Source organism: Cydia fagiglandana, chromosome 5, assembly GCF_963556715.1.
Source record: "Cydia fagiglandana chromosome 5, ilCydFagi1.1, whole genome shotgun sequence".
In the NCBI taxonomy this organism is placed as follows: Eukaryota; Metazoa; Arthropoda; class Insecta; order Lepidoptera; family Tortricidae; genus Cydia; species Cydia fagiglandana.
In genome coordinates this window covers 21,126,175-21,151,967 of record NC_085936.1, presented here as the reverse complement: position 1 = coordinate 21,151,967, position 25,793 = coordinate 21,126,175, and the positions used below count along the sequence as shown (strand labels likewise).

General features: G+C 36.4%; 1 protein-coding gene across 1 annotated transcript; it reads right to left on the bottom strand.

Annotated features, from left to right (window-relative positions):
* Nucleotides 1-4,746: 4,746 nt before the first annotated feature.
* Nucleotides 4,747-12,379, bottom strand: LOC134664700 (uncharacterized). The gene is made up of 7 exons (XM_063521445.1): nt 12,273-12,379; nt 11,725-11,835; nt 7,774-7,876; nt 6,723-6,930; nt 6,090-6,259; nt 5,658-5,880; nt 4,747-4,820 (listed from the first exon to the last, which is right to left on the bottom strand). The coding sequence occupies exons 1-7, from the start codon at nt 12,377-12,379 to the stop codon at nt 4,801-4,803; spliced, it is 942 nt and encodes a 313-aa protein (XP_063377515.1). The 3' UTR covers nt 4,747-4,800.
* Nucleotides 12,380-25,793: the final 13,414 nt, after the last annotated feature.

The window sequence follows — 25,793 nt, the reverse complement described above, 5'->3', positions numbered from 1 at the left end:
AATCGCTAGTTCTGGGAGCGTATCAACAAAGACCGACTGGAAAGAAGGTAATTGGTTAAAGAATTCTTATTTATTATTATCATTTTTTAAGTCGTAATTTCATGGTAAGTAAGATCAGTAAATGGGATCACCTCAGCATGATGCTGACCCGAGAATCAGCATTTGCAGCTGTACAGCACGGCCTCGTAAGACGGAACGCATCCACATAAGAAGAGTTGTTTTATAGTAAAACTATTTAAACCTTCTTCAAAAATCATTCTATTGATATGTAGGTGAAAACCGCATGATTGACAATCCGTTCAATAGTTCTTTAGTTTATCGAGAAAATACCCACATACAAACAGACGCGGCAGGGTACTTTGTTTTATAACTTTTATACGGTTTATATAAAAATACTAAAAAATAAACTGTAGCCAAATTTAATTTAAAGAAACTTTCTCTCACGAGAAAAGATGGGTGTAGTCAAATATTGGTACTTATTACAAGTAACAGATTTATGTAACTAGGTATGTAAGAGTATTTAAATTAGTCAAGTAATTGTTAAGATAATTTACATAATTACGACGACCTCCACTTACAATTAGTGAGGTCGCTTAAAGTGCACTTTATGATTATAATACAGCTATTATAAAGACATACGTATAAATGCCCGCAGTGGTTATTACGTTGCTTTTATGGGCGTGAAAAGAAAAATAAATATGGAAGTATAATTTACATACATTAACACAAGATAACAGTTTACTGGTGTCAGTGGTCGTAAATTAAAATAAAACTAGATAAGTATTAAAGTTATGATATGTGGATATAATGTAATTATACTTATAGCGACCGTGCGCGTTGGAGATTCTGCCATCTTGTGGCCTGAATCGGAAACATGTGCACATTTATACTGCCAAAGCAAGTGCTACCATCTACCGTTCTCGTCGGTATGTTTCCCTGTGTATAGTAGGTCCTGCCATCTTGTGGGCTCATCGGAAGCATAAACGACACATTTACGCCTCGCGCCATAAATCTGACGGCTCCTATGCTGCCCCCTATAGTTCATGCACGTCCCCTATACAATAAAATAAAGCGAGTAGAGGACTTGAATGTAAGGTACTACATATAGTAAGTTACTTGAATGTAAGGTACTAGACATAGTACGAGTAAGTTACTTGAATGTTCAAGTAAAATTTTCATGTTAGAATGTCATTTTAAAATGAGAGTCCTCGATTGTATGGCGGCGCCTACATTCGTGTAAATACACTGGATGAACGCAATGGTAGTATTAACACACTGTGATAGCAACAACACTCATAATATTAACAAAATCAAGTTAGACTAAGAAAAGTCTGCAGCGATTTTAATAGCCCACGCAGTGCAAGTGTTATTACTTATTTATACGCCAAAATTTCATAGAAGTTTGATGTTTAAAATAACACTTCCACTGCGTGGGCTATCAAAATCGCTGCAGACTTTTCTTGGTTTAACTCTTAAGTACACAGAATGTACGCACTGGTAGCATCAATACACTGTGACAGCAACAACACATAATTGACATAATAAACAACAATGGTACCAGTTTCAAAACTACTTATTAATTCCTTTTTTATAATTACTTTAATACACGCTGATTACAGATCGTATAAAATGCAAATTATTGACTATGTAGGTTTATTCGCATTGATTTTATCCTGTGTTTAAATTGATAAAAACATGAACGATAATTGCTTGCGACTTGCGATTGATAATTTTAGTTATTCGATTTGTTTCCGATATGATATCGATCTGTTAGTGTCACAAGTGACGTTTGTGGTTGAAGAAATAAAAATATAGAGCAGAAAAATTGTGACTAAAATTCGGTCAGCATTTTTTTGTTTAATATTTATTTTTACGGATGTGTAGGGATGTCCTGCCGACTAACCGCCAAAAGATGGCGTGACTGTGCACAATTTTCGAATTATCACTATCGTTTCCAAAACTCAAACATTTTTAAGACATGTTGATATCTGGCGACGACAACAAAAAATATGACGTCTAAATCGAAATATTTTAACTCAACAGTCTGTAAATTTCATCAAAAATCTGTATAAACTGCAAAATATTGCAATTTCTTACATTCACGCACACTACCATACGTACTGTCATTCACCAGGTGTCAGTCGTATTACTATTACGCCAAAATAGACTAGAGGTCGCTAGTACAGAAAGTGGCTTTTCTCTTATTACTTTCATTAGCTAACTAGGGACAATACTTTAAACTAGATGGCGCAGTGTAGGAGACGAATTTTTAGCAAGATTAATTTATGGTAAAGGCGCAACCAGACGAGCTGAATTTAGCATCAAAATGGGCGGATTGTCTATGGTCACGGACGGTGTATTCCATATAAGTACATACTACATAGGTACCTTGCAATAAATCGTAGAATGTAACGCAAATCACATGCAATTATCTGTGAGATTTGTAGGGGCCCATACGATAAATTCGTAACTGTATGCAGATCTTAGACAGACCTTTACTTATTTCTTTTTGCTAGACGTTGTCATCGAGTGCCATACATTACCTACGCAATACTTACATATGCACGCACGTAGCGTGCGTTTCGTGGCTCGTGGCTCAGGCGTTAGCTTGGTCCGATTCTAACTACCTACTTACATTCAAAATTAAAAATTTCAAGGGTCACTGAAACATACTTTCTACAATGCGTTTTTTCATGCCGCAAAGGAGCATGCGTCATAATGGTCCAAAAGAGCTTTTTTCGAAAAAAAATTTAAGACCTGAGCCTCACAGATCCTAATCTTTTTAATCTGGTTCTTCCAACTCAAAATCACTAGTAGGTACCTATATTCAATCCTGATGCTAAAAAAGTGTTCCAAATATTTGTGGCTTTCCATCACATAATCCTTAGGCTTCAAGTGCAATATGGTCCTTTTCAACAGAACTCCTGATAAAAAAGGACCATTGTCTGATGGAAAGCCACATTTGTATAGAACTTGTAGATTCCACTAAGTAGGTACATCATGCACGTTTGTAAGCTTGAAGTACTAAAATACGTGACGTAGTGGAACTTATGGAGCACACTGACGGTTTTAACTAGAATAAAAGAATGTCCATGGATCCAAAGTTGAATTTCAATGCAGAACTGAAATATTCATGCTTTAGTAGGTAGTTTAGGAGAGAGTACCTACATAATGCAAGCTTTAAAGCAATTGCTTCATTCCATCCGCTTAGCGAGTGCGGCAAATGGGATGTCCGCTCGGGATAACCACTATGGTCGTATTTTCCGAATATACACAGTTCTTAGATCTCCAAAGGGCCTAGCTAAGGTGCCAATCATTTGCGCCGTAGCGAACGAAACGGTTATCTCTCTCTATCACTCATCTAATTAGTGCGACAGAGAGACTTAGAGTTTCGTTCGCTACGGTGCAAAACTGAGTGCCTAGCCAAAGATACCCATTCTTATCTATTTCCAGTACATATACAGGGTGGCTTAAAAATATCTGCATTCCCGTTGCCAGAGAGGTTTTGGGATTATACTGAACTACTTTTACTATGGAACCAACCACGAAATCGTGAAAAAAAAAAATTTGCTGTTTCAAACATTTTGGCTGGTCCATTTTCTATGGAAGGGTAAATTTTTACTTCGCAAAAGTTGCTCAGTGTAAATCCAAAACCTCCCTGGCAACGGGAATGCAGTTATTTTTTAGCCACCGTGTACACGCAGAGTGTAGTTTCGTCGTCAAGTTTAAAATGGTGAAAATTAGAGATACTTACTAATCCTAAAAATACGTGTGACATAAGGTACCTCATTGGATTCGGAATGATGTATGGAAAAATAGCAACAAAAAAAAACCGGCCAAGTGCGAGTCGGACTCGCGTTCCTGGTTTCGTATATAACACAATTTTTGGTATCGTCTTGGGTGGTCCCATTCGTTTTTCGTCAAGTTCTTAAATTAGTCCTATTCTGCTTTCGTCACTCATTCTACATTGAAAGCCACCGACGATTGTGATCAATGAAGAATGAGTGACGAAAGCAGAATAGGACTAATTTAAGAACTTGACGAAAAACGAATGGGACGACCCAAGACGATACCCAATTTTTAACACATCATTTATTTTATGTAGTTTTTCAAAAATTTTAGAATCAGTAGTAATTTCAAATTAATTGGTTCAGTAGTTCCGGAGAAAATCGGCTGTGACAGACGGACAGCCAGACAGACAGATAGATAGACAGACAGACAGACGCACGAGTGATCCTATAAGGGTTCTTTTTTTTCCTTTTGAGGTACGGAACCCTAAAAATAAGCTTACAGTAAATAAAATACGGACAGATTGGTTGTCCGCACATAGGGTTTGCAATCCGGATCCGAAATGTATGAAATTATCCGGATCTGGATCCGAATCCGCGGTTCTTCGCATACATTTTAGATCCGTGCATCAGTCAGCTAATCAAATTGATAAAATATAATTTTAATTTAGTTTTATATTACCAATAAAACTAAATTAAAATTATATTCCTCAAATAAATCAATCATTCATTATAATCATTATACATATCACATGCTAGTTAGTATGTATTTCAGAGTTTTCAGGGCGAAACATTATTCCAAACTTTATTCATTTTAGGGCCTAGGTAATGTTTAATCATAACTTTCACAACATAGTGAAATAATGGAAATAAACGTATTTTCTTTTTGTAGGCACTATCAATTAAACAACATGATTTTACTATGTACATGAGTATATATTTACAAATACTATACTTTTTTTTTTTCATCTTTACAGGGATGACGTGACGTGAACTGTCCGTTGTCCGACGTTTATTGTTTTTGATGATCAGCTAAAAACGATCATAATTGATTATAGGAAAGGATAAAAAAGTTTAAAAAATCTAGTCGAAATTACAATAGTTAAAAGTACTTGAAATTAAATGTTTTATGAATACCTATATTTATGAATAACGCCATAAGTATGTATGTTAGTGTAGGTCAAATTTTGGAAGCTAAATAAGGCTTACTAGCCGATTTCCGATTGAGTTGATATTTTGCACTCATAATACAATGACAATATGCAATATTATTATGACATAGAGCTGATTTGATGATGAACACAGAAGGTGTCTATGGGAACTCTGTGATAAAACAACGCAAGCTAATTGTGTTTGGGATTATTTGATTTGTCTGAATGTTGTTGTTTGTTGCCTATGGAAAGAAAACTGCAGTCATTGATAATAACATATACCAAACCAAAAATGTTTTTTTTTTACCAAAAACTAATTATTGACTATAAATTAACACAAATTATACTTTAACCACAGCTCATCCCGTGTTGAGTTCATTTAAATAATGATAACTATACATAGGAATGAATATTATATTAATTCTGTAAAACAACAAAAGACGCCCAATTTCTCTCTTTCTTTATAGTTCCATCGTTGACTATGCTAAAGATAATGTGAAGGACTTTTTGAACAAATTGAACTCTAGTAGATTGAGTTAGCAAATCAACCTCCTGGCTCCAACATCAGATGAACTAAAAGTAAGAAGTATATATCTAGGACTGAATCAGGCAAACGGATATACAATTTGTGTACAAAAACAACAATTCAACTACACTTTGAATAAATATACCACCTCTGTTCCATCCTGGGTAAATCGTAAATAAATCTGTAACGTACCAGGCAAGTCTGAAATTTCGACGCATTTTTGGTTTTTTGGAACTCTTCGCAGAATGAGCTCGGGGACGATGCAGTTCTTGTAAAAAGATACGAGTTTTGGTATCATATTGTGTATAAAGTCCTCGTCTCGGTCTACTTCGATTATAGTCATATTTATCCCAGGGTCAATAAAACAGACAAAATAACATTTTGCCATGTCAGCAATACGCAGTTGTCCTTGCACCTAGTAATACAATATAATAGTCATTAAGTTATAACTTTTATTTGATAAATGTAATCCACGAAGAAAAATTATATAAACTAAAACACTACAAGAACAAGTCGAATAAGTTGGGATTATGTTTACACGCATATTTAGATTTGTTAGTATTGTATTTATAATTAATATTATCTGAATAAAGTTATTATACACATACACAATAAAATACTCACCTGGTAATAATAATTATGGTTTGTGTTCATAACCAATTTACCTTCCTTATTATATTTCAAGCAAAACTTATTTCCGCGGCTTTCAGCCGCGGTTTCAATGCTTTCTTGGCTTCTTTTCAGTGATGGAAAGCATTTTATTTCAAGTAGAGCATTCTCATCAATAATGATACCTAAAATAAAAATTAATTGAGTGCTTTTAGGAAACTACGATGCAAGAAAAATTTTTTTTCGGATTGTAGGCATTAAACTGAAAAATTTCGACAAATGGATCTCATCAATCTCATGGTCACGTTACACTGGAGTTTTCGAGATGTCTACATGCTTGCGAGTTGCGAGTAACCAGCAATAGATGGGAATTGGATGATGATGCTTATTTCAGAGAGACATGAACTCTTGTTTTGACTATTTTGGTGTTATAGGTCCTCGCTTTCAGACTATGAACTCTAGGTACTAGAAATGAAGTAGAGTTTTACTAATGCTGTAACTAATGTAATGCGACATGCTAGTAGACAGTCTAAAACATTTGGGCGATAGAATAATAGTTTCACTTTAATAATATTAGCATTAATAAGACTGCGCTTGACTGTGCTTGTCATAGTTTCAAACAAAGATTCTTTGCAGATACATATTTACCATCTGGACTTGCGCCTAGGAATCCGTATTGTTTATCAATAAATAAACCCGCACGTTCCACTTTTTTATTCGTTGTGGTTTCAAAAAGAGTCCTTGCAACAGCTTCGTTATGCTGCCCGTATTTCATATCAGATGTTAAAATATTGTTTTTATACAAAATTTGTTTCACGTGATTGTGGCAAGGAGTTTTATTTCGTCGTTTGCATACCTGGTTAGAAAAAAATATAGTCTACAGAAAACAGTTTTGAATGATTCACGGTTAGTTTCACTAGACTTATATCGACCGGGATATGGACCGTGATAACCTTTTGTAGTGATATCCGAATCAAACACGCGTAGTGACACTGTGAGTTTAGTGTGCGTGGACATACCAACAAGTGTGAATACGACTAGTGGTATTATCATGCCGCGATCAGAAAGGGATTAGAAATAACAGATTTCCATACACTTACGTCAAAATCAATATGGATTGACAGCTATCTCAATCCCTTTCTAATCGCGATTCAGTAATAACGTTGAAAGCGAACGCAACCGACGCACACGAATACCTAAGGGTAGAGCGAGCGCGGTCTACTACACCTATACTGAGACACCCGCCCGCTATCATCAGTTACTAGGGTTTGCAATCCGGATCCGATATGTATGAAATTATCCGGATCTGGATCCGGATCCGCGGATCTTCCCATACATTTCGGATCCGTCGTGCAAACCCTATCAGTTACCCATAAACAAGATGCATGTAACTGCGTGAAAATATCGTGAGCTCGAAATCAATACAAAAGGTTCTGTTCATATTCCGGTCCAATATGTCCAGTCTACAGATAGTTGCATATACATTTCAGACAAGTTCATAGGAAAAAAAATGTAGAGTATGTTGCTAGAGTGAGACCATCAAGAAAAGTCTGCAACTATTTTGATAGCATACGCAGTGCAAGTGTTATTTATAAGTCAAAATTTCATGAAAGTTTGACGTTTAAAATAACACTTGAACTGAGTTTGCTAACAAAATCTTTGCAGACTTATCTTGGTCTCAGGAAGAGTAATTAATTACCATCCCGAATTGGCTTGCAGTCAATCTATCACTCCTGATCACGTTGTAGAGTTCGTTATCATGCTGATCTTTACGAGATGTGACCGTAGGTTCGTAGCATATCCTGAATAACATGCATGCATGTTACATAAAAGAATATCTGAGAGACCGAGCTTTGCTCGAAAAACATAATATAAAAACTCAAAAATGCGCGTTTTCTCAGAGATAAGACCTGGCTAGATCGATTTATCGCCCCCGAAAACCCCTATATAGCAAATTTCATCGAAATCGTTAGAGCCGTTTCCGAGATCCATAAGCCTAAAAATCACTACATATATGCCTTTAAGATTTGAGGAGTTCCCTCAATTCCTCATGGATCTCATCAGAACTGGGTTTTGACAAAAACGGGACCAATCTATATGCATATACATACAATCAAAAAAATAATTTTCAAAATCGGTCCAGTGATGACGGATATATGGAGTAACAAACATAAAAAATAAAAACATACAACCGAATTGATAATGATAACCTCCTTCTTTGAGATTTGGAAGTCGGTTAATTAGATGTTATAATGACATAACATCCATCGTAAATTTGACCAAGTCCTAGATTTTTCTCAACTTTCGGGTCAAATATCTCAGCCATTATTAATTTTAGAGAAAAGTTTATTAAGAAATAAAAATAAGTTTTTGTCAAAAATTTCATTTTTGGTACAAGCTTTTATCGCTGACTATACTTTTCTTACGACAGACAATTAATACTCATCGAGACAGTTCTAAAAACGCCAAACACAATTAGGTTGGGTTGTTTCATCACAGAGTTCCTATGGCCACCTCCTGTCTCTATCATCAGACTGGCTCGATGGTACCATAATATTGCATTGTCATCCGATTTATACATGCATGCAAAATTTCAGCTCAATCGGAAACTGGGAAGTGGATCAAATTTAACTTGCAAGATTTGATTACACACAGACAGACAGACAGACAACGGTCAGGTGAAACTAAATAAAAACTTGTAAAAAAGTGATTATTTCATCAAAATATTGTAAATTAGAGTGTGTTGCAAGTGTTTGTGAGTGAATATATATATATTTGTAGGTACATAAGAAGTAGGGTTTGCACGACGTACCGAAATGTATGGGAAGATCCGCGGCTCTGGATCCAGATCCGGATAATTTCATACATTTCGGATCCGGATTGCAAACCCTAATGAATGTAGTAAATTTTAAAAGAAGTAAATGTTATTGGTAAACTTGTCAGTTAAAATGGATCCCACCAAAAACATTCTGTAAAAAACTAGCCAAGTCTCGATGGAGCTGCTTGTTTATCTCTAAAAAGTAATGAAATCTAGACAAAGTCGTGCCAAGTCTAAGGTTCCTTACTGCGATTTCTTTATTATTATAGTTAATTTTGTGTGACTTGGCCGTTGAAGGGTACACAAGGGTACAAAACCAGGTGCTCCATGACACCATTGCACCAATCTGCCATTGCACCAAAAAGAAGTGTTTGTTTCAGGCTCGCCCATACATAAGTATTATTGAAATACGCAGCTTTATCAAGCCTACAATTGACTGGTTATTGAATCAACGTTTTCCAAGTGGCAATTTTCCATCGTCAATGGGTAGCGGTTCTGGCGACAGATTGGTGCAATGGTGTCATGGAGCACCTGGTTTTGTACCCTTGTGTACCCTTCAACGGCCAAGTCATACAACATTAACTATAATAATAAAGAAATCGCAGTAAGGAACCTTAGACTTGGCACGACTTTGTCTAGATTTCATTACTTTTTAGAGATAAACAAGCAGCTCCATCGAGACTTGGCTAGTTTTTTACAGAATGTTTTTGGTGGGATTTCACTTCTTTTTGTAGTAACCCCCTGGCACTGATTAAAATAACCGACTTGGTTTCACATTACATCTCAAAACTTATTTGTAGTAAAAGCGTTGCGAGACTTGCACCTTTTTACATGTAATGTTTTTGATGGGATCTCTCTTTTTGTAGGCAGTACTTCTTTTCGGGTACTCATACCCATACTATGTAATACACATATCATAACTAAACATATCTTCATTCATACTCACATCGTACATCGTAGTGTACCTTTACTTTACCTACTATTTGTAGGAACTGCAACAGTAACTTTGTAATATCATATATTTATATGGGATTACAAACTTACTTATGCAGTTCTTAGATCTTGAAAACGTGACTGATATTGCAATATTTTTAGGTTTTCCCTTTATGTGGCCATTAAACCCTAACTCTGTACCAAATTTCAGCTCTCTGAGTTTATGGGAAGTACTAGTTCTATTCTGATGATCATGAGTGAGTTTCATAAATGCGAAACTTTGCTTTCGCTTAACTTCGGAACTAAATGACCTACAGACTTGAAAGTTTGGATTTTAAGTATGTGATTATAGCTTACTGGATGACCAAAATTTCTGCGTTCTGGTCTTATCCAGAGGTTCTCAAATAGGGGCCTGAAAATGCGGCGAAATGGTTCCTGTAAAGGATGGTACGGCAGTGTTTGCTTCGCGCTCGACTTGGCGGGGGCACTGCCGTGCCCCCCGATTTTTGCTTTTTTTTTCGTAAAACTTAGTTTTTGCAAAGTGTTACTTGTCACTTTTTGACATCTATCAATACGGATATTTAGACTACGTTCCATAGTAGCAACGTCGCCATCAAAAAGGCGTTTTGCACTATGTAACATTAAAAAATTGTTTTTTTTTTTTAAATTGGTATTAACTCTGATTGGTATTAACTAGGCGAATTTAAAAAAAAGTTTATAGGATATTTTTGTCTCTAAATATGATCGCGAATACGCTGTAAAAATTATTCGGTTTCCTCATGTTATACACCGTGACCGTGTATAATAAATGAGTTTCAAACCCTAAGTAAAAGCTAATACATGAATATGGTGCATCACATAAAAAAATGAATATAATGTTTTTTATTAAGAATTTATTAAGGACTATTCCGTTCATTGACACTTTTTTCCTAAAATTTATACTTTCCTCAAAAAATGTAAAAAACTGTGAACCGGGACATATTTCATGCAAAAGGGGGGGAGGGGGGTTGCGTCAGGGGGGGGGGGACGCTAGTGTACGTAAAACACCATACCCTAAGGTGTCATATTACATTCATAAAAGGCTGGCTATAATTAGTTTTTTTAAAAACACAATTTGACCGAAATACACTCTACGACATGAAAGTTGGCATTTTGAAAATTGACATTATAAAACACAGACCAAACCTTTAGTTGGTAACTGTGCGGTTGGCAAATAAAAAAAAAACATTTGGTTGGGAAATGAAAATTCGGCGAAATAAAATTCCGCAAAACGTGAGTTGGGAAGTGATAATCGGCCATACCATTTTCGACGAAAAATATGAGAACCGTTTCCCTCCCTTTATTTCCGAAACGAATGGGACTCAAAGTTTTGAAAAAAAAATATACAAAATAGTTCTTTACCTATATATAGATGACAGGAAAACCTATAAGAAATGTGCAGTCAAGCGTGAGTTGGACTTATGTACGGAACCCTAGAAACGCGAGACCGACTCGCACTTGGCCAGTTTTTGTATAAACTACGAGCATCTTGCAATCTCACACCACACACACTTCTCAACGCTCTCATTTCCACTGCATTCACTTGGCTCTGATGTCTCTTCTGCCATACCCAACTTTCGCTACCATACATAAGTGTAGGCACCAACACCATGATGAACAGCCAACCGTGCTTTTTGCGACACCTTCTGGCAGCTCATAAAAGCGTTAAGCGCTCGATTCACACGATTTCCAGCATCACTCTCCTTTCAATATCTTTATCATGCTTACCGTAGGTACCGTCCCGTCCCTAGTGAACAAGGTTGCCAGTTACACAAACTCTTTCACTAGACCGCCTGATGCAAAACACATTGTGACAAGCCATTATCTTTTAAGAACGCTAACAGGTATCAATTTACTTACTCAGCATTAGTTGAACCATTATTTATCACCGTTTGGGCATTTGACGGATCGTCACACATCGTGACGTCAGATGGGTTATTCATTTGAACATTACGCCAAGCCACGTTTCTTCTGGAATTATGATACCATTTATTATGTTAATTTCAACTCGGTCCGCAAATTTCTGTGAGTAATACTCATAGCCGCGAGGACAAGAAATATTATAAATGGTTGAAAAAGGCAGAATTACAAAATTAACAACATGACAGAAAACCGTCGAATACGGGCAGCGCACGAGTAGTAGTCGTTGTGCAGCAGTGCACATTTTTAAAAGTTTAAATTCATAATTACTTAACTATAGTGATGATGATGATGATGTGTCATGTACAGTCGCCATCAGATATATTGGAGCGGCCAAGGTGCTCACAAATATCTGAACACGCCTCTATTGTCAAGGCGTTAGAGCGCGTGTTCAGATATTGTGAATACCTTGGCCGCTGCGATATATCTGATGGCGACTGTACCTAGAAGAGCCTAGTATGATTTGATATTGACAGTGAAATACTTACGAATTGGTGCCATAATGGTGTTGTAAGGCAGCTTGGACTTGACGCCGTTTCCTTTTTCCACCTGACCACTGATGTTTCTTGTATGCAGCTTTGTTAGTTCTTGTCATGTTAACTATGTAAGGGAAACTAAGTTTCATAATCATAATGTAAATAATATTCTCCTATTCATATAGGAGAATATTATTTACATAAATTTATAAAACGATTTAAAAATAACGTACGATTTTTCTTCTTAGGCAGAAGGTATTGTGTGTTGTATTGTGAGTCGTTGCTAAGCGACGGACGTGGCGCATCGCGCAGGCGCGCGGACTTAGGCGCGTAGAGAGTGGCGAGCCGGTGGTCGCCACAGCGTCATTCCGGGTATGAACTAATGCTTAGTAGAAGTTGACCTCCGAAGGAATCGTGATTCTCATCATTTCCCTGCGAAAACGAATCGCCTGATATGAAGGCAACAATATCTAGGCTTTTGTTGTACGGACTGACATTTTTAATGACTTGACATTTATTACTTACCTATATACAATGAGTTTTGGTGTCTTCCGTATAAATAAATCGACCCATGAAATCCCAACTGATCACAACTAAAACCATGCGATATTCCGTATAGCATAGTCTAATTTACGGTGAACGGGAAATAAATCACGCGGTAGGTAGGTAGTTTGAAAAAATGGATGTAGAAAAACGCTCAGGTTATCTATGGAATAAAAGTACCCTTCACACTTTCGCGGGCTCAATGATAATGTTTTAGAAATGTTATAAATAATGAAATAATTTTGATAATTCAATGAAAATGCATTTATAATATTAAAAAAAGAATATTATAATTTAAAATCATTATAAATTATTACCTACTGCCAATCCAAGATTGGAACTGGTAAATGATTGTCGAAGATTCCTGGAAACCCTTTAGAAACCAAATCAGGCTTGACCTGCGATTAGTAGTTACCTACATAACTAATCAAGGGATTAAATTTTACTGGTAATGGTTTGTAAGCTAAACCAGTACAATATATTTTGTGAATCATATACCTTTACGCTAATACCACCTATCGAGCAAATTAGGCACTACTTAGTCAGGTCGCCTGTGGTAAAGTGACATCTTTGTTGGTTATGATTAAACTTAACCTCGCCATCTTGTTTCACATGGATAGCGTAAAGATCACTCACACAAACAAGCGTTAGAGCAAAATCTTCTAAATTTTTAAATGAATTTGTAAATAATATCATTGAATAACTGGTCATAATTTTTCATTTTGCAAAAACAAACGATCCATATTAAGATATGGATCAAGGTTTAAAGTGCGGGAAATGAACTTATTATGAGAAAATCTGTAAATACAATTGTATGAAATTCAGATAAGGAGAACCACCTTAATATGTAAACGTTTTGAAAAACGGTAAGGTTAAATTAAAACTAGTCATAATTATTAATCCAACGATATGTATTCAATATAAAAAACAATGCACTATTTATGTCGACAAAAACATTAATATGTATAATATGTACAAAAACTGTTAAATACTTATTATGAATTTTACAAGTGACTTATTTTTCTTAATTAATTTTGATAAATATAACAATTTAAGTGACCTTAATATACTAATCTCAATAGGAACCTTCTTGTTTTAAAAATTAATTATCATTAGTAATAAAAATACAAAAAAAAACATGCGGATACGCTTAATTCGATTAACCATGAAGGCCGCCATTTCTTATAATAATCATATTTTATTATAATAGCCAATTACATCTGAATTACCATATTATTCGCCAATAATAATTACTCAGCCTTTATAATTATGATTGAAAAGTCATTTCATAGTTGAATTATGTTAACTCAATACTCTCTAATTTGAATCTTATTGTTTTAAATTAAGGTTCCTATTAGATTAACAATGTTTGCAACAAAAGTGCTATAGTTGACAGCAACGTTAGTTAAATGCCTGTGGCAGTGCAACAAAGTTACATTATTGCTACTGGTCTCTAGTTGACATTCAAAAAGTGACTCGTCAGTAATGTCACATGTCAAAAACTGTAAATATGAGGTAAAAATGGTGAAGTATTACAGATATAACACATTCACTGCCAGGGGGCGTGGCCTAGGAACAAATTTGTATGACGGTGGACGCACATCTGCGTCGGGGGCAGTGAATGTGTTAATGCATATTAATTTTCCATCGTTTCTTCACAGAAACGTACGAACGTGTCTTGCTATTTCAGTCAGTCTCAGTACAAGTAGTACTGACGTTGACTGAAGTAGCATGACCTGCATGACAAATACGAACGTTACCGAGAAAATACGATATAAAAACATTTGCACTGCATCTAACTGGTGTAAAAGAGAAAGATGTCGGCAATGGTGTTGGCAACTGTCAAAGGTTTGCATAGATGGCGCCATCATAGCTTGCCCCTTTTTCTATGTGGTTTGGCTTAAAGGGCTGTCATCCAGGGCATAAAATTCCATTAAAAAACAAATATTTGACACAATTCTAATAGGGATTGACAGAGCAGGCAATGCTGGCGCCATCTGCTAAATACTTCTGGCCAAACCCATGCGGACTTCCGTGTTGCACGTTTTCAGTTTTGCACGTCCTATTGTGTGTCTGATAGCTTTACATCTCACTCACTCGGTCATTCCATTCACTCTCGCTTATACATGGAGGGCCCGATTCGGATTATGAAATAGACATCTATTAGACATCTTTTAGACATCACCAAGATACGATAACGATATGTTTAAGATCTAACCTGTCAAAGTCGACATTTGCGCGATTCTGGAGATACTTTTGAACGATTTTCGCAGGATATGACTTAGAGATCCAATTCACATCTAATAGATATCTTACTCTATCTAACGTAAAAGTGACATTGGTTGCCCGAATTGCGCTGCAAAAGAGAACTAGTTGATATCTAAACTAAAACGTATCTAGAATGGATCTAGTACGTGTCGTGTATTGTGAATATCTTGAAGTTCGAATACGGCAGGGAGTCATTTATCAATCATCTACCTACTTCGTTGTCTCCTCTATGTACTTATGTCAGAGGGTTTTGAAACATTTCTGAGGTAGCTATTTTAATAAAATACCTAGAATTGTTTTCATAAATAATTCATACAGCAATGTTACATGCCTGAATTGATTTATTTTGATAGAACGATTTATCGAGTATGAAAAAACAAGCTCGCAAATCGTTAAACGTGCAATAAACATTTTTGGTACAGTCATAAGCAATCATTTGAGCAATTTTTCAAATAAATTTCACGTGAATTTGATGAATGATTTTTTGTCTCTTTGTTTAGCGGACAATATGACACTACACATATTTAATATAAATGTGTATTTTTTTGTATAATAATACATACTTACTTATAAAAGAAATGATTATAAAATAAGTCTTATAATAAATGTCTGGAGTTAAAATAAGTACGACTGGGAGATATCTGTTTATATTATATGATCTTGTTTCATATAAAGGTCAAGATTTTATTTTATTTTATTTTTAAATTTTTATTAACCCTTAAGCAAATATCTCTGACTGTACCTTTATTTCAAATTGTCGTGATCAACGCCAGTTCATCGTGACATTAGCATATCGGAATTATTCCATTAAAGCGTTAATAATTTAAAAATAATATGTTGCCGACGCACGCGACCGAGAGTTATGTGCCCCTGGAGACGCGAATATGGCGCTGATAAAACGCTAATGTAAATTAAACTTTAGTCCCTTGACATAATGTTCAGTTTTCAAGTGAGGTTCTAGTGTTGCAAATCAGAAATCAGAAATCAGAAATATTTATTGTGTAAACTGTGTAGGTACAAGAACTATAACTAAGTACATTTTTGCAAATACCAGAGGTGCAAAACATTTTCATGTGCAAAGTGATGCTGTGGTTTATGTGTTTAGGCGTTAACTTTAATTTTTTTTTTTTTATTATTTAATAGGACCTAGGGTTTACTTCAATATTTTACATTATTTTCCTTTGTATTAGACAGGATAAGTTTTAAGCTTTTATTATACTGCAATTTATTTATTTATTTATTTTATTTAGAAATTTAATTCAGGCAACAAGGCCCATATTACAAATACCTTACAGACTAACATACATAATGTAACATACATACGTAATGTAATTTATAACTCTTTGAAATCGTATGATATCAGACCCATTGTTCTATAAACAGTGGATCGATTTTATCAACAAGAAATACGTTGACATTAGATTAATAAATAATTTTACCGTTTATAATAAAAAGAAATCACTGGTTTTACTATAGGTATAAATCGTATAAATAGCATAAATTAATTTACGCAATATAAACATACTTTACCACTAATTAAGCTTGTATAATGTAATGACTATTTTAAAACAAGATTAATGGTCAACTGTCGTTTCTTATAAATCATCATTGACGTACGATTAACTATAAATAATTAGTAGAAAAAGAAAGCTACCGTTCGGTATAAATTATATCGACAGGTAGATAAGATTAACAGCAGCTGAGTCGGTGGTTCAAAATAATTACGATATAAAGGAGATCCCATTTATTTGGAATTCAAGATGAAGTCATTTATCTAGGAGACAGCTTGTATTAAGTAGTTTAATAGATTATCTTAATAGTTTGTATTAACTACCAACGTTAATTACATAGTACCTACTTTAATAAAAGAAACAAAATTGATCTCCATATTGGGAACAATTTTTAGTTAAATATTGTCTTTGAGATAATTTTAAGTACATACCTAATCGAAATGCTTTTAATTAAAGATAATTAAAGAATATTTTAAAAGAAATGGGTATTTTTATAAACTATTTAGCACTACAAGCTCGTTCAGTGTTTGACTAGATAAGTCTATCTATCTCACCATAGGTCATAATTTTTATAGTTCTTATACAAAATTAACTATGATATATTATGATTATCCTCCCCCATGTCATCCTTCAGGATATTTGACCCCCTTTTTGCACTTTCTTCTTAACTAGAATCAAGACAACTGGCTTCCATGCTTTCATGCGATTTAAGAGTACAGTAATAACTTTCGGCTGTAATTAGGAAAAAACTATTTGAATAACGATTTAAGTTCATCATTCACACACCAGACAATTTCAATTAAAGCAGTAATTTCAGCTCAACCGCCAATTATACATACAACACGATTATAATTACCAACTGGATATTTCCACACTCATAATTAATTTGCTATTACACGCCTCTGACTATATATCATCAAATGCTCATAGGTTGCCGACCACTGGCTGTAATAATAAATTGCGATGGTTCTTATTTTTATGAGAATAGAGATGGATTTGGGTTGAATGTAGGTTTATTTTATTTCGAATAAAGTAAGCTATTCATCATTCTTTAACAACCGAGCATAAATTTCAGATTTGAAAGGTTTTGACCACTTTTGACCAATCGGTTGGTTTGCTTCGCCTTAAAGTTTTGTTGCATCAATTGTTTTCTATGTCACTAATTGTGAAAGAATGGTACATTACTTCAAGAATAATAAATTTATTACTGGTGTTACACATAACAAGACGTAATAATTATCATTTACAGACACGTAAAACTAATGTAAATACCGTTATAAAATGTAATCTTATTGTAAATAAGTTATTCTAAGACAGCAAATATCACAACAATATATTATGTTTGATGTCATGACAGTTCATTTTATAGACATAAAAGTTTTAAGATTTTGGCTAATAATGGTGACTTGCATATGTTGTTGTAAGCATGACATTTCATTTTAAATTTAACTCGGCCCCAAGATGAGCACACCATTTAATACGCATTCAGTCTTCATAGTTCGCTTTCGCGATAACAAGGGTGTATTATAGCTATTAAAGCGCCATTTTACAACTAGCTTTATAGAGGCACTATAAAAGTGAAGTTTTATTAGTAGCGCCGAAGGTTGAGGAGCGCTGCGTTATTAGATGTAATGGGTGACACAGATAACTGACCTTTTTTCAACTTTATTACGAAGATATAAGGGTTATAAATGTTCATTTATCTGTCTAACTGTTGGTAATGGGTGACGGTGGGTATAATTTACTGTGATGGTTGTGTGGGTGAGTTATGGAGCCTGTTAATGGTCGTAAAACAGCTGAGTTAGGGCTAGCTTGCAATAAAACATTTTTAGTTTTTGACCTGAAGTTGTAAGTTTCTGAGGGACGTGTTGCCTCTCTGTCGCACTTGTAGATTCCTACGTAAGTGTGACAAGGAAGCAACACGTCGAACGTGGTTCGCGGTAGGCCCTCTGCGCAAGATAACAACCACTCAGTTTAATGAAAGTTAAGGGATCGTTCAAATTCAGACTGCTGCTGCAGTATTGAGGCGTGACATTGCTGTTGAGTGCATTGCTACCGCAAATGCCAAAAATCTGGAGATCGTCATCTGTTTTGATAGGTATTTGCAGCACCAATACAGTCGGCAGTAATCTCGCTATATAATACTGGCGGCTACATTGCTGCAGGATAAAAAAATAATTCTCATACTTAGACGAACGTTTATAAGGTCTAGTTTACCCTCTAGGTTGGAAGATTAAATGGCAGTCGCTTTTGTAAAAACAAGTGCCTACGCCAATTCTTGGGATTAGTTGCCAAGCTTCCCTGCCTCCCATGAGCCGTGGCAAAAATGCCTGGATAAAGCGAGAATGATGATGATGATGAAACTTAACGTTTACTGCACTCTAAAAATAGGAATATCAATTGTACGTAAGCATTAAACATATTTTCACACACATTTGAAAAAAGTAGGCAATATTGTAGTTAATACGCCGGATATCCCGCAATGAATAAACCTGCATGATTGCAATAGGCCATAAAATGCAATTACTTGATTATGTTGCTCGACAAAAGGCCATAAATTATGACGGAATAACTCAAGAACCATTGTTTCATATCTTTTATATTGCGATACGTAATTAAATGTAATAAATTAATTATTATATTGTCATGAGAGAACTGAGAGTGATTATGATTATGATTATAAATATGACGTTGACTACGACAATACTGACAAGACTTAAATTTATTCACGATTTTAAACTTTTAAATCATAAGACTCTTATGGTACCGTTTGGATTCTGACTACACCGATATTGGTGCAATACTGCTGCAGAAATGTTGGTGTAGACAAAATTCAAATTGAGAAATTCATATAAAATCTGAAGTTTCCTGCTTGTATTAGTACATACAGCAGTATTACAGTGAGACATTGCTGCCGCAAATGTCAAAAACGATGATGCTGCCCGGATTTTTACATTTGTGGCAGCAATTCTGCAGCAATGCTGCTAGTTATAGACTGAATCCAAACGACACCGCTAGTTTCCAAAATGTTTTATTGTAATATCATCTCTATCGAATAACTATAAATCAAAAGCATATAGACAGAGCAATCTGTGAATCCACTTTTCATCAGCCCCCGGGTTCATCCAACAATTTTGCACTAAAAACCCTCATTTAAAACAGAAAATTGACTTAACAATCAATATATTTCAAGTGGTTATCGAATCGTCCAATATTTATCTCCTCAACAAATCTGTCGTTTGTATTACTTTATATCGGGCTATTAACTCAGTGCCATAAATCTGTGTAAGTAGGTGGCGGAATAAATTAAAAATAACCCAAAATAAAAACATCACAAGAGCAAAGTCCATGTCAAATATTATGCATATATTTTTCTCCTTATTTCAATAGGCTTAAGTACAAAAATATAAACATGTTTTTGACGTTGAGCGTATTTTTAGGTTGTTTTTCTTGTCTTTTTATATTTATCGCACGAGCGATATATTTTACGTTCATAACAGTCGATAAAGTTTTAATCCGTACATTAAGTGTGGCATAAATTATTCTAAAACCTCGACCCACGCGTTTTATTTTTTTACGGCATTTTAATGTAATGGGACGGCCATTTTGTTTTTTTAATGTTTATTTATGAATTCTGTTTTGATCCAAAACTTTATAAAGCGGAATTGACAGTCTATCATCGTATTTAGAAAACAAAAATCTGGTTTTAACATTATTATTATAGATAGTCTCTCCCTTCAAATACATCCTGTATTTCATTTGCCGCTTTTTGAAGATTTACTGCTTCTGGACAACCTGTATTTGTGTTTTATTTATACATTTACATACTTACTTTGTTATATGTAGGTAAATAATGTTCCTTCATGGGATTGACACACAAACTAACTACGTATTTCTTACGATATAATTAATTAGGTTACCGCTGTAGACGTGTACGTATTATAATATTAATTGGAATATTATTTAAGCAGAAACTCTTGTCATAATTTATCTCAGCTATTATGTTATTTCCCGATATCTACATATTCGCAGTCAACTATACATAAATTAGTATAAAATATCAATATGTCGGAGCGTGACTCCAGAAGGACGTATTGCAGCGTTACAGTTCATAGTTAAAGACGCCTGTATAAAGTCGATTAGCAATGTTTGGCTACGTATTACTGGGTTGTAACGAAATTCATAATGTTGCGTAGAGAGTAACGCCATCTATTGGCGTGTTGTTGAACTAAAATGACAGGTAGAAGGCTTTGGAACGTCAAGGGGGTTCTCTTGGGTGAAGGTAGGCACGAGTTGGTAGTTTTGTCGTTATGTTGTTGGACCGGTCGAGCAGGTGTGCCTGCTTGACTTAAAAGGCGGGAGCGGTGAGGCTCCGTGATCAGACTTGATCGGACCGCGCTAGAGATCGGACGTTAGCCAACCTCGTGCCTAATTCGCCACGTTCTTGAAGGCTTATACCTGAAGGATTATTCTGAAAGCTTATAGAATCCAACGTTCTTTAACCATCTAGCTAAGTGTTTTATTCCAAGTGTTATTTTGATTTCTTACGTGTGATTAGAAGCTTACCTTTGTAAAATGAAGAGAAGAAGTGTTGTTTTGAAAAGATGTGTCCCGCCGAGTTTGTTGCCGGTCCCATATTGGGATACCCTTCTCCAATTGAGAAGGAATTAAATCTTCTCGGGTCAGAGGTGTACGGTTGGAGCCGGCCTAGCTTGATTTGAATAAAGACTTGAACGATTTTATGCGATCCTTTTATTTGAGTGCAATCCAAATACATCCCAATAGCGACTAGATATTTTAGTAGGCACTAGTATGGTTAACAAGTCCGAAAGATTATTTCATGCACTGGTAGCATACTGAGTTAGCTGTGAAGTAATACATTGAGATACTACGCCCACCCGCCATCCTGTAAATACCCCATGCTGTTGGTGCCCTCCGTCATCAGAAGTGGGATGCCGAGTCTCATGTATTGCTTACAGAGCCACGTGGGAGTGCGGTGTATTTACGGTGTGTTTTTGGTGACCTACAACGAGACACGTGGTAATGGTAAGCTCACGTGTCTAACCTTAATTGAAAGGTGAGTGCAGTTCATTATGTTATTTGATGTGAATTATTGTGAAATTGTGAATTATGATTGAGACAGTCTAACAGAGCAGTCATGACGTGACGTCATCTCTGGTAACGCCACGTTTCTTTATAATTGATTTTTATAACCCATTTAAATCAAAGTGATCTTGAGTTATTTTGTTGTAAAATCCATATTGTTAATTACAACTGCCGGCTATCACGACGTGATATTTTTCATCGTTCACTTGTGAATCTACCCTCAAAAATGGATTTTTAATGAAGATACATATGCACCGGTAGAAAATGTTCCTATTAAGATTATGACATCCTTTGTATCGTTTTGTAATTAACAAGTTGTGACAAATCATTGCCCGTAATGGCGTGATAGATAACAAATCGTGCTTACTTTGAAAACATGAGCTACGCATGTGAAAATTAATGTTACAGTGTGCTGCAACCTGAGCAGAGACAACTTACAGATGCCATCACGCCTGTAACACAGAAGCAGCTGTGCAGAATCTTCTGTGATGGAGATTTGGAAATAAAAGGACAGGTTTCGTTCTGATTGTTTATTAGTGATTTTTATTTTGAGTGTAATGGCAAAGCATAACAGTCGAACGTAACTAATTAGCTGTCACTTTTCGTATTGGCCCTTTTACCTTTTTACTCATTTTAGGAACACGTGTTTGTTCATGGAGTAAAATAAAACACACTCATTGAAGTTTAAATCATATTCTGTGTTTTTTAAAGTCCTGTATCCATTGGTAACATGCCTTTTGTGTGCGCTACTAGGGCATTTCAAAAACCTTGGAGTTTAAGCTGCATACATGATAGAACTGATACCCTGCAAATGATGATTTCAGTAACAGCCAGCTACGATAAACCACATCGTGCATCTCGCCATCAGCCACAGTAACGGCAACTGCAAGGCGGAAAGCGTCAGCCTTCGTGCTTGGGTTGGTCTTCACCACCACGACCTTTGACTTGGACACGTGCATCATACTTTATTATCTGGTGAGCAGTTCACATTTCGTTGGGGTTATTTTGAGTTGTTTTACTTCAGATTGGAACTCTTGAGCGAGTTTTTGTTTAAAGCTAAAGTAGAAAGCGAAAGTAAGATGAGCCGTTGGTGCGGCGCTATTTGATGTTGATTTAAGATAATTTTGTGACAATGGATGTTGAAATTTAATGTGTATGGTATAGTTGGTATACCATTTGAATAGAGATTAAATGCGATCGTTTGGAGTTATGAGTTTCAATACTCGTTGTCACAAGGTCTCAAGTGCGCACGGTCAGAATAACCGAGCGAAGTTATTGTGTATTGTAGTTGTAATGATTAAAATGTGTTATCGTGCAATTCATAATGTTCAGTTACAGTCAGTCAGATTACACTTACCAAGCGTAGACGTAGGCGTAAAACACCGGAAGTAGATTTTTATGTTCTTTTCCGTTGCTGTGCGGCCACACGTGGTGGCGTGCGTTTGGTCTGTGTCATCGGCTGGTGTTGCTAAGTGTAGCATTACGAGATGATCGGATGGTGGTCCGGTCGTGCATTCATGATGATGGTGGTCATTGTGAGTGTAGCATTGCGAGATGATTGGATGGTGGTCCGGTCGTGCATTCATGATGATGGTGGTCATTGTGAGTGTAGCATTGCGAGATGATCGGATGGTGGTCCGGTCGTGCATTCATGATGATGGTGGTCATTGTGAGTGTAGCATTGCGAGATGATTGGATGGTGGTCCGGTCATGCATTCATGATGATGGTGGTCATTGTGAGTGTAGCATTGCGAGATGATCGGATGGTGGTCCGGTCGTGCATTCATGATGATGGTGGTCATTGTGAGTGTAGCATTGCGAGATGATTGGATGGTGGTCCGGTCATGCATTCATGATGATGGTGGTCATTGTGAGTGTAGCATTGCGAGATGATCGGATGGTGGTCCGGTCGTGCATTCATGATGATGGTGGTCATTGTGAGTGTAGCATTGCTAGATGATCGGATGGCGGTCCGGTCATGCATTCATGATGATGGTGGTCATTGTGAGTGTAGCATTGCTAGACGATCGGATGGTGGTCCGGTCATGCATTCATGATGATGGTGGTCATTGTGAGTGTAGCATTGCGAGATGATTGGATGGTGGTCCGGTCATGCATTCATGATGATGGTGGTCATTGTGAGTGTAGCATTGCGAGATGACCGGATGGTGGTCCGAACATGAGTTCATGATGACGGTGGTCATTGTGAGCTTTATAGATTTAATGAGTGTAATTTAAACACAGTACATTTGTGCAGACGCTGGATGCGGGTGGCTTCCAACCGATACGAATGGAGGTCCAAGGGGGAGGCCTATGTTCAGCAGAGAACGTCTTATGGCTGAGATGATGATGATGATGATGATGATGATGATGATGACATTTGTGCAATTGCTGTTGCGATCAATAGATCTAGATTGATTGAAAGACTGTCTTTGGTGACCCTGTTTTTGTTTTATCTACCCCGACCGTATAATTGGTCAGGTTAGCCGAAAAATAAGAATCACATGTGATCATTGATTTTATTCGATGATGAATGAGACACAAATTGTTGGTCAGGAGTGACCGAGCGATATGATACTGTGCCGTGTATCTTGTTTCAGAAGCAAATGCATACACCCACACACGAGGACGTGTGTACCGCAGGACGGCCGTGTCGGAGCGTGACTCCAGAAGGACGTATTGCAGCGTTACAGTTCATAGTTAAAGACGCCTGTATAAAGTCGATTAGCAATGTTTGGCTACGTATTACTGGGTTGTAACGAAATTCATAATGTTGCGTAGAGAGTAACGCCATCTATTGGCGTGTTGTTGAACTAAAATGACAGGTAGAAGGCTTTGGAACGTCAAGGGGGTTCTCTTGGGTGAAGGTAGGCACGAGTTGGTAGTTTTGTCGTTATGTTGTTGGACCGGTCGAGCAGGTGTGCCTGCTTGACTTAAAAGGCGGGAGCGGTGAGGCTCCGTGATCAGACTTGATCGGACCGCGCTAGAGATCGGACGTTAGCCAACCTCGTGCCTAATTCGCCACGTTCTTGAAGGCTTATACCTGAAGGATTATTCTGAAAGCTTATAGAATCCAACGTTCTTTAACCATCTAGCTAAGTGTTTTATTCCAAGTGTTATTTTGATTTCTTACGTGTGATTAGAAGCTTACCTTTGTAAAATGAAGAGAAGAAGTGTTGTTTTGAAAAGATGTGTCCCGCCGAGTTTGTTGCCGGTCCCATATTGGGATACCCTTCTCCAATTGAGAAGGAATTAAATCTTCTCGGGTCAGAGGTGTACGGTTGGAGCCGGCCTAGCTTGATTTGAATAAAGACTTGAACGATTTTATGCGATCCTTTTATTTGAGTGCAATCCAAATACATCCCAATAGCGACTAGATATTTTAGTAGGCACTAGTATGGTTAACAAGTCCGAAAGATTATTTCATGCACTGGTAGCATACTGAGTTAGCTGTGAAGTAATACATTGAGATACTACGCCCACCCGCCATCCTGTAAATACCCCATGCTGTTGGTGCCCTCCGTCAAATATTATTACCTATTAATAGATAAATATTCATGTATTATTGTAGTAGTATAGAATAGCAAACGGTATAGCCGACTTTAAAAATAAGTTTTTATATTTTTCAGAGAAATAGAGAGAGAGAGAGACTCTGATCAGATCGGGGAAATCCTGAAGAAAAGCCAGGTCAAGAGCACTCTAAATCGGCGAGCGTGTATGAGGAATGCCATGAAAGTGAAGAAAGTGAAAGAGGTATGTCAGGATCATAGCAAGTGGAAATCCATGGTATCTGCCTACCCCTCCAGGAAATAGGCATGATTATATGTATGTATGTATTTTTCAGAGTAATTGAGATACATAAATAGAAGGAAAACACCCGTGATGGCTACTTTTTACGTCGCAAGTTTCAGGCGGCTCGCCATATCTTTTGTCCTTTTTTAATTTACTGGCTTTTTTTTTTAATTATGAATGGGCTTACTCATGGCCACAGACTAGCCGAGGCGTAGACGTGGCCTACGATGGAGCGAGCTCGCCCAGAAGGTGCCTGTTCACTCTTGATTTGAAGGTTGCCGGGTTATAAGAACACGGAAATATAGACGCCGGC

Coding starts and splice junctions, on each gene's coding strand:
- LOC134664700 (XM_063521445.1), bottom strand. CDS start 12,379: ATGACAAGAACTAACAAAGCTGCATACAAGAAACATCAGTGGTCAGGT. Junction 11,836..12,272: donor CACCATTATGGCACCAATTC/GTAAGTATTTCA, acceptor TCATAATTCCAG/AAGAAACGTGGCTTGGCGTA. Junction 6,931..7,773: donor CTGCAAGCCAATTCGGGATG/GTAATTAATTAC, acceptor TTTTCTAACCAG/GTATGCAAACGACGAAATAA.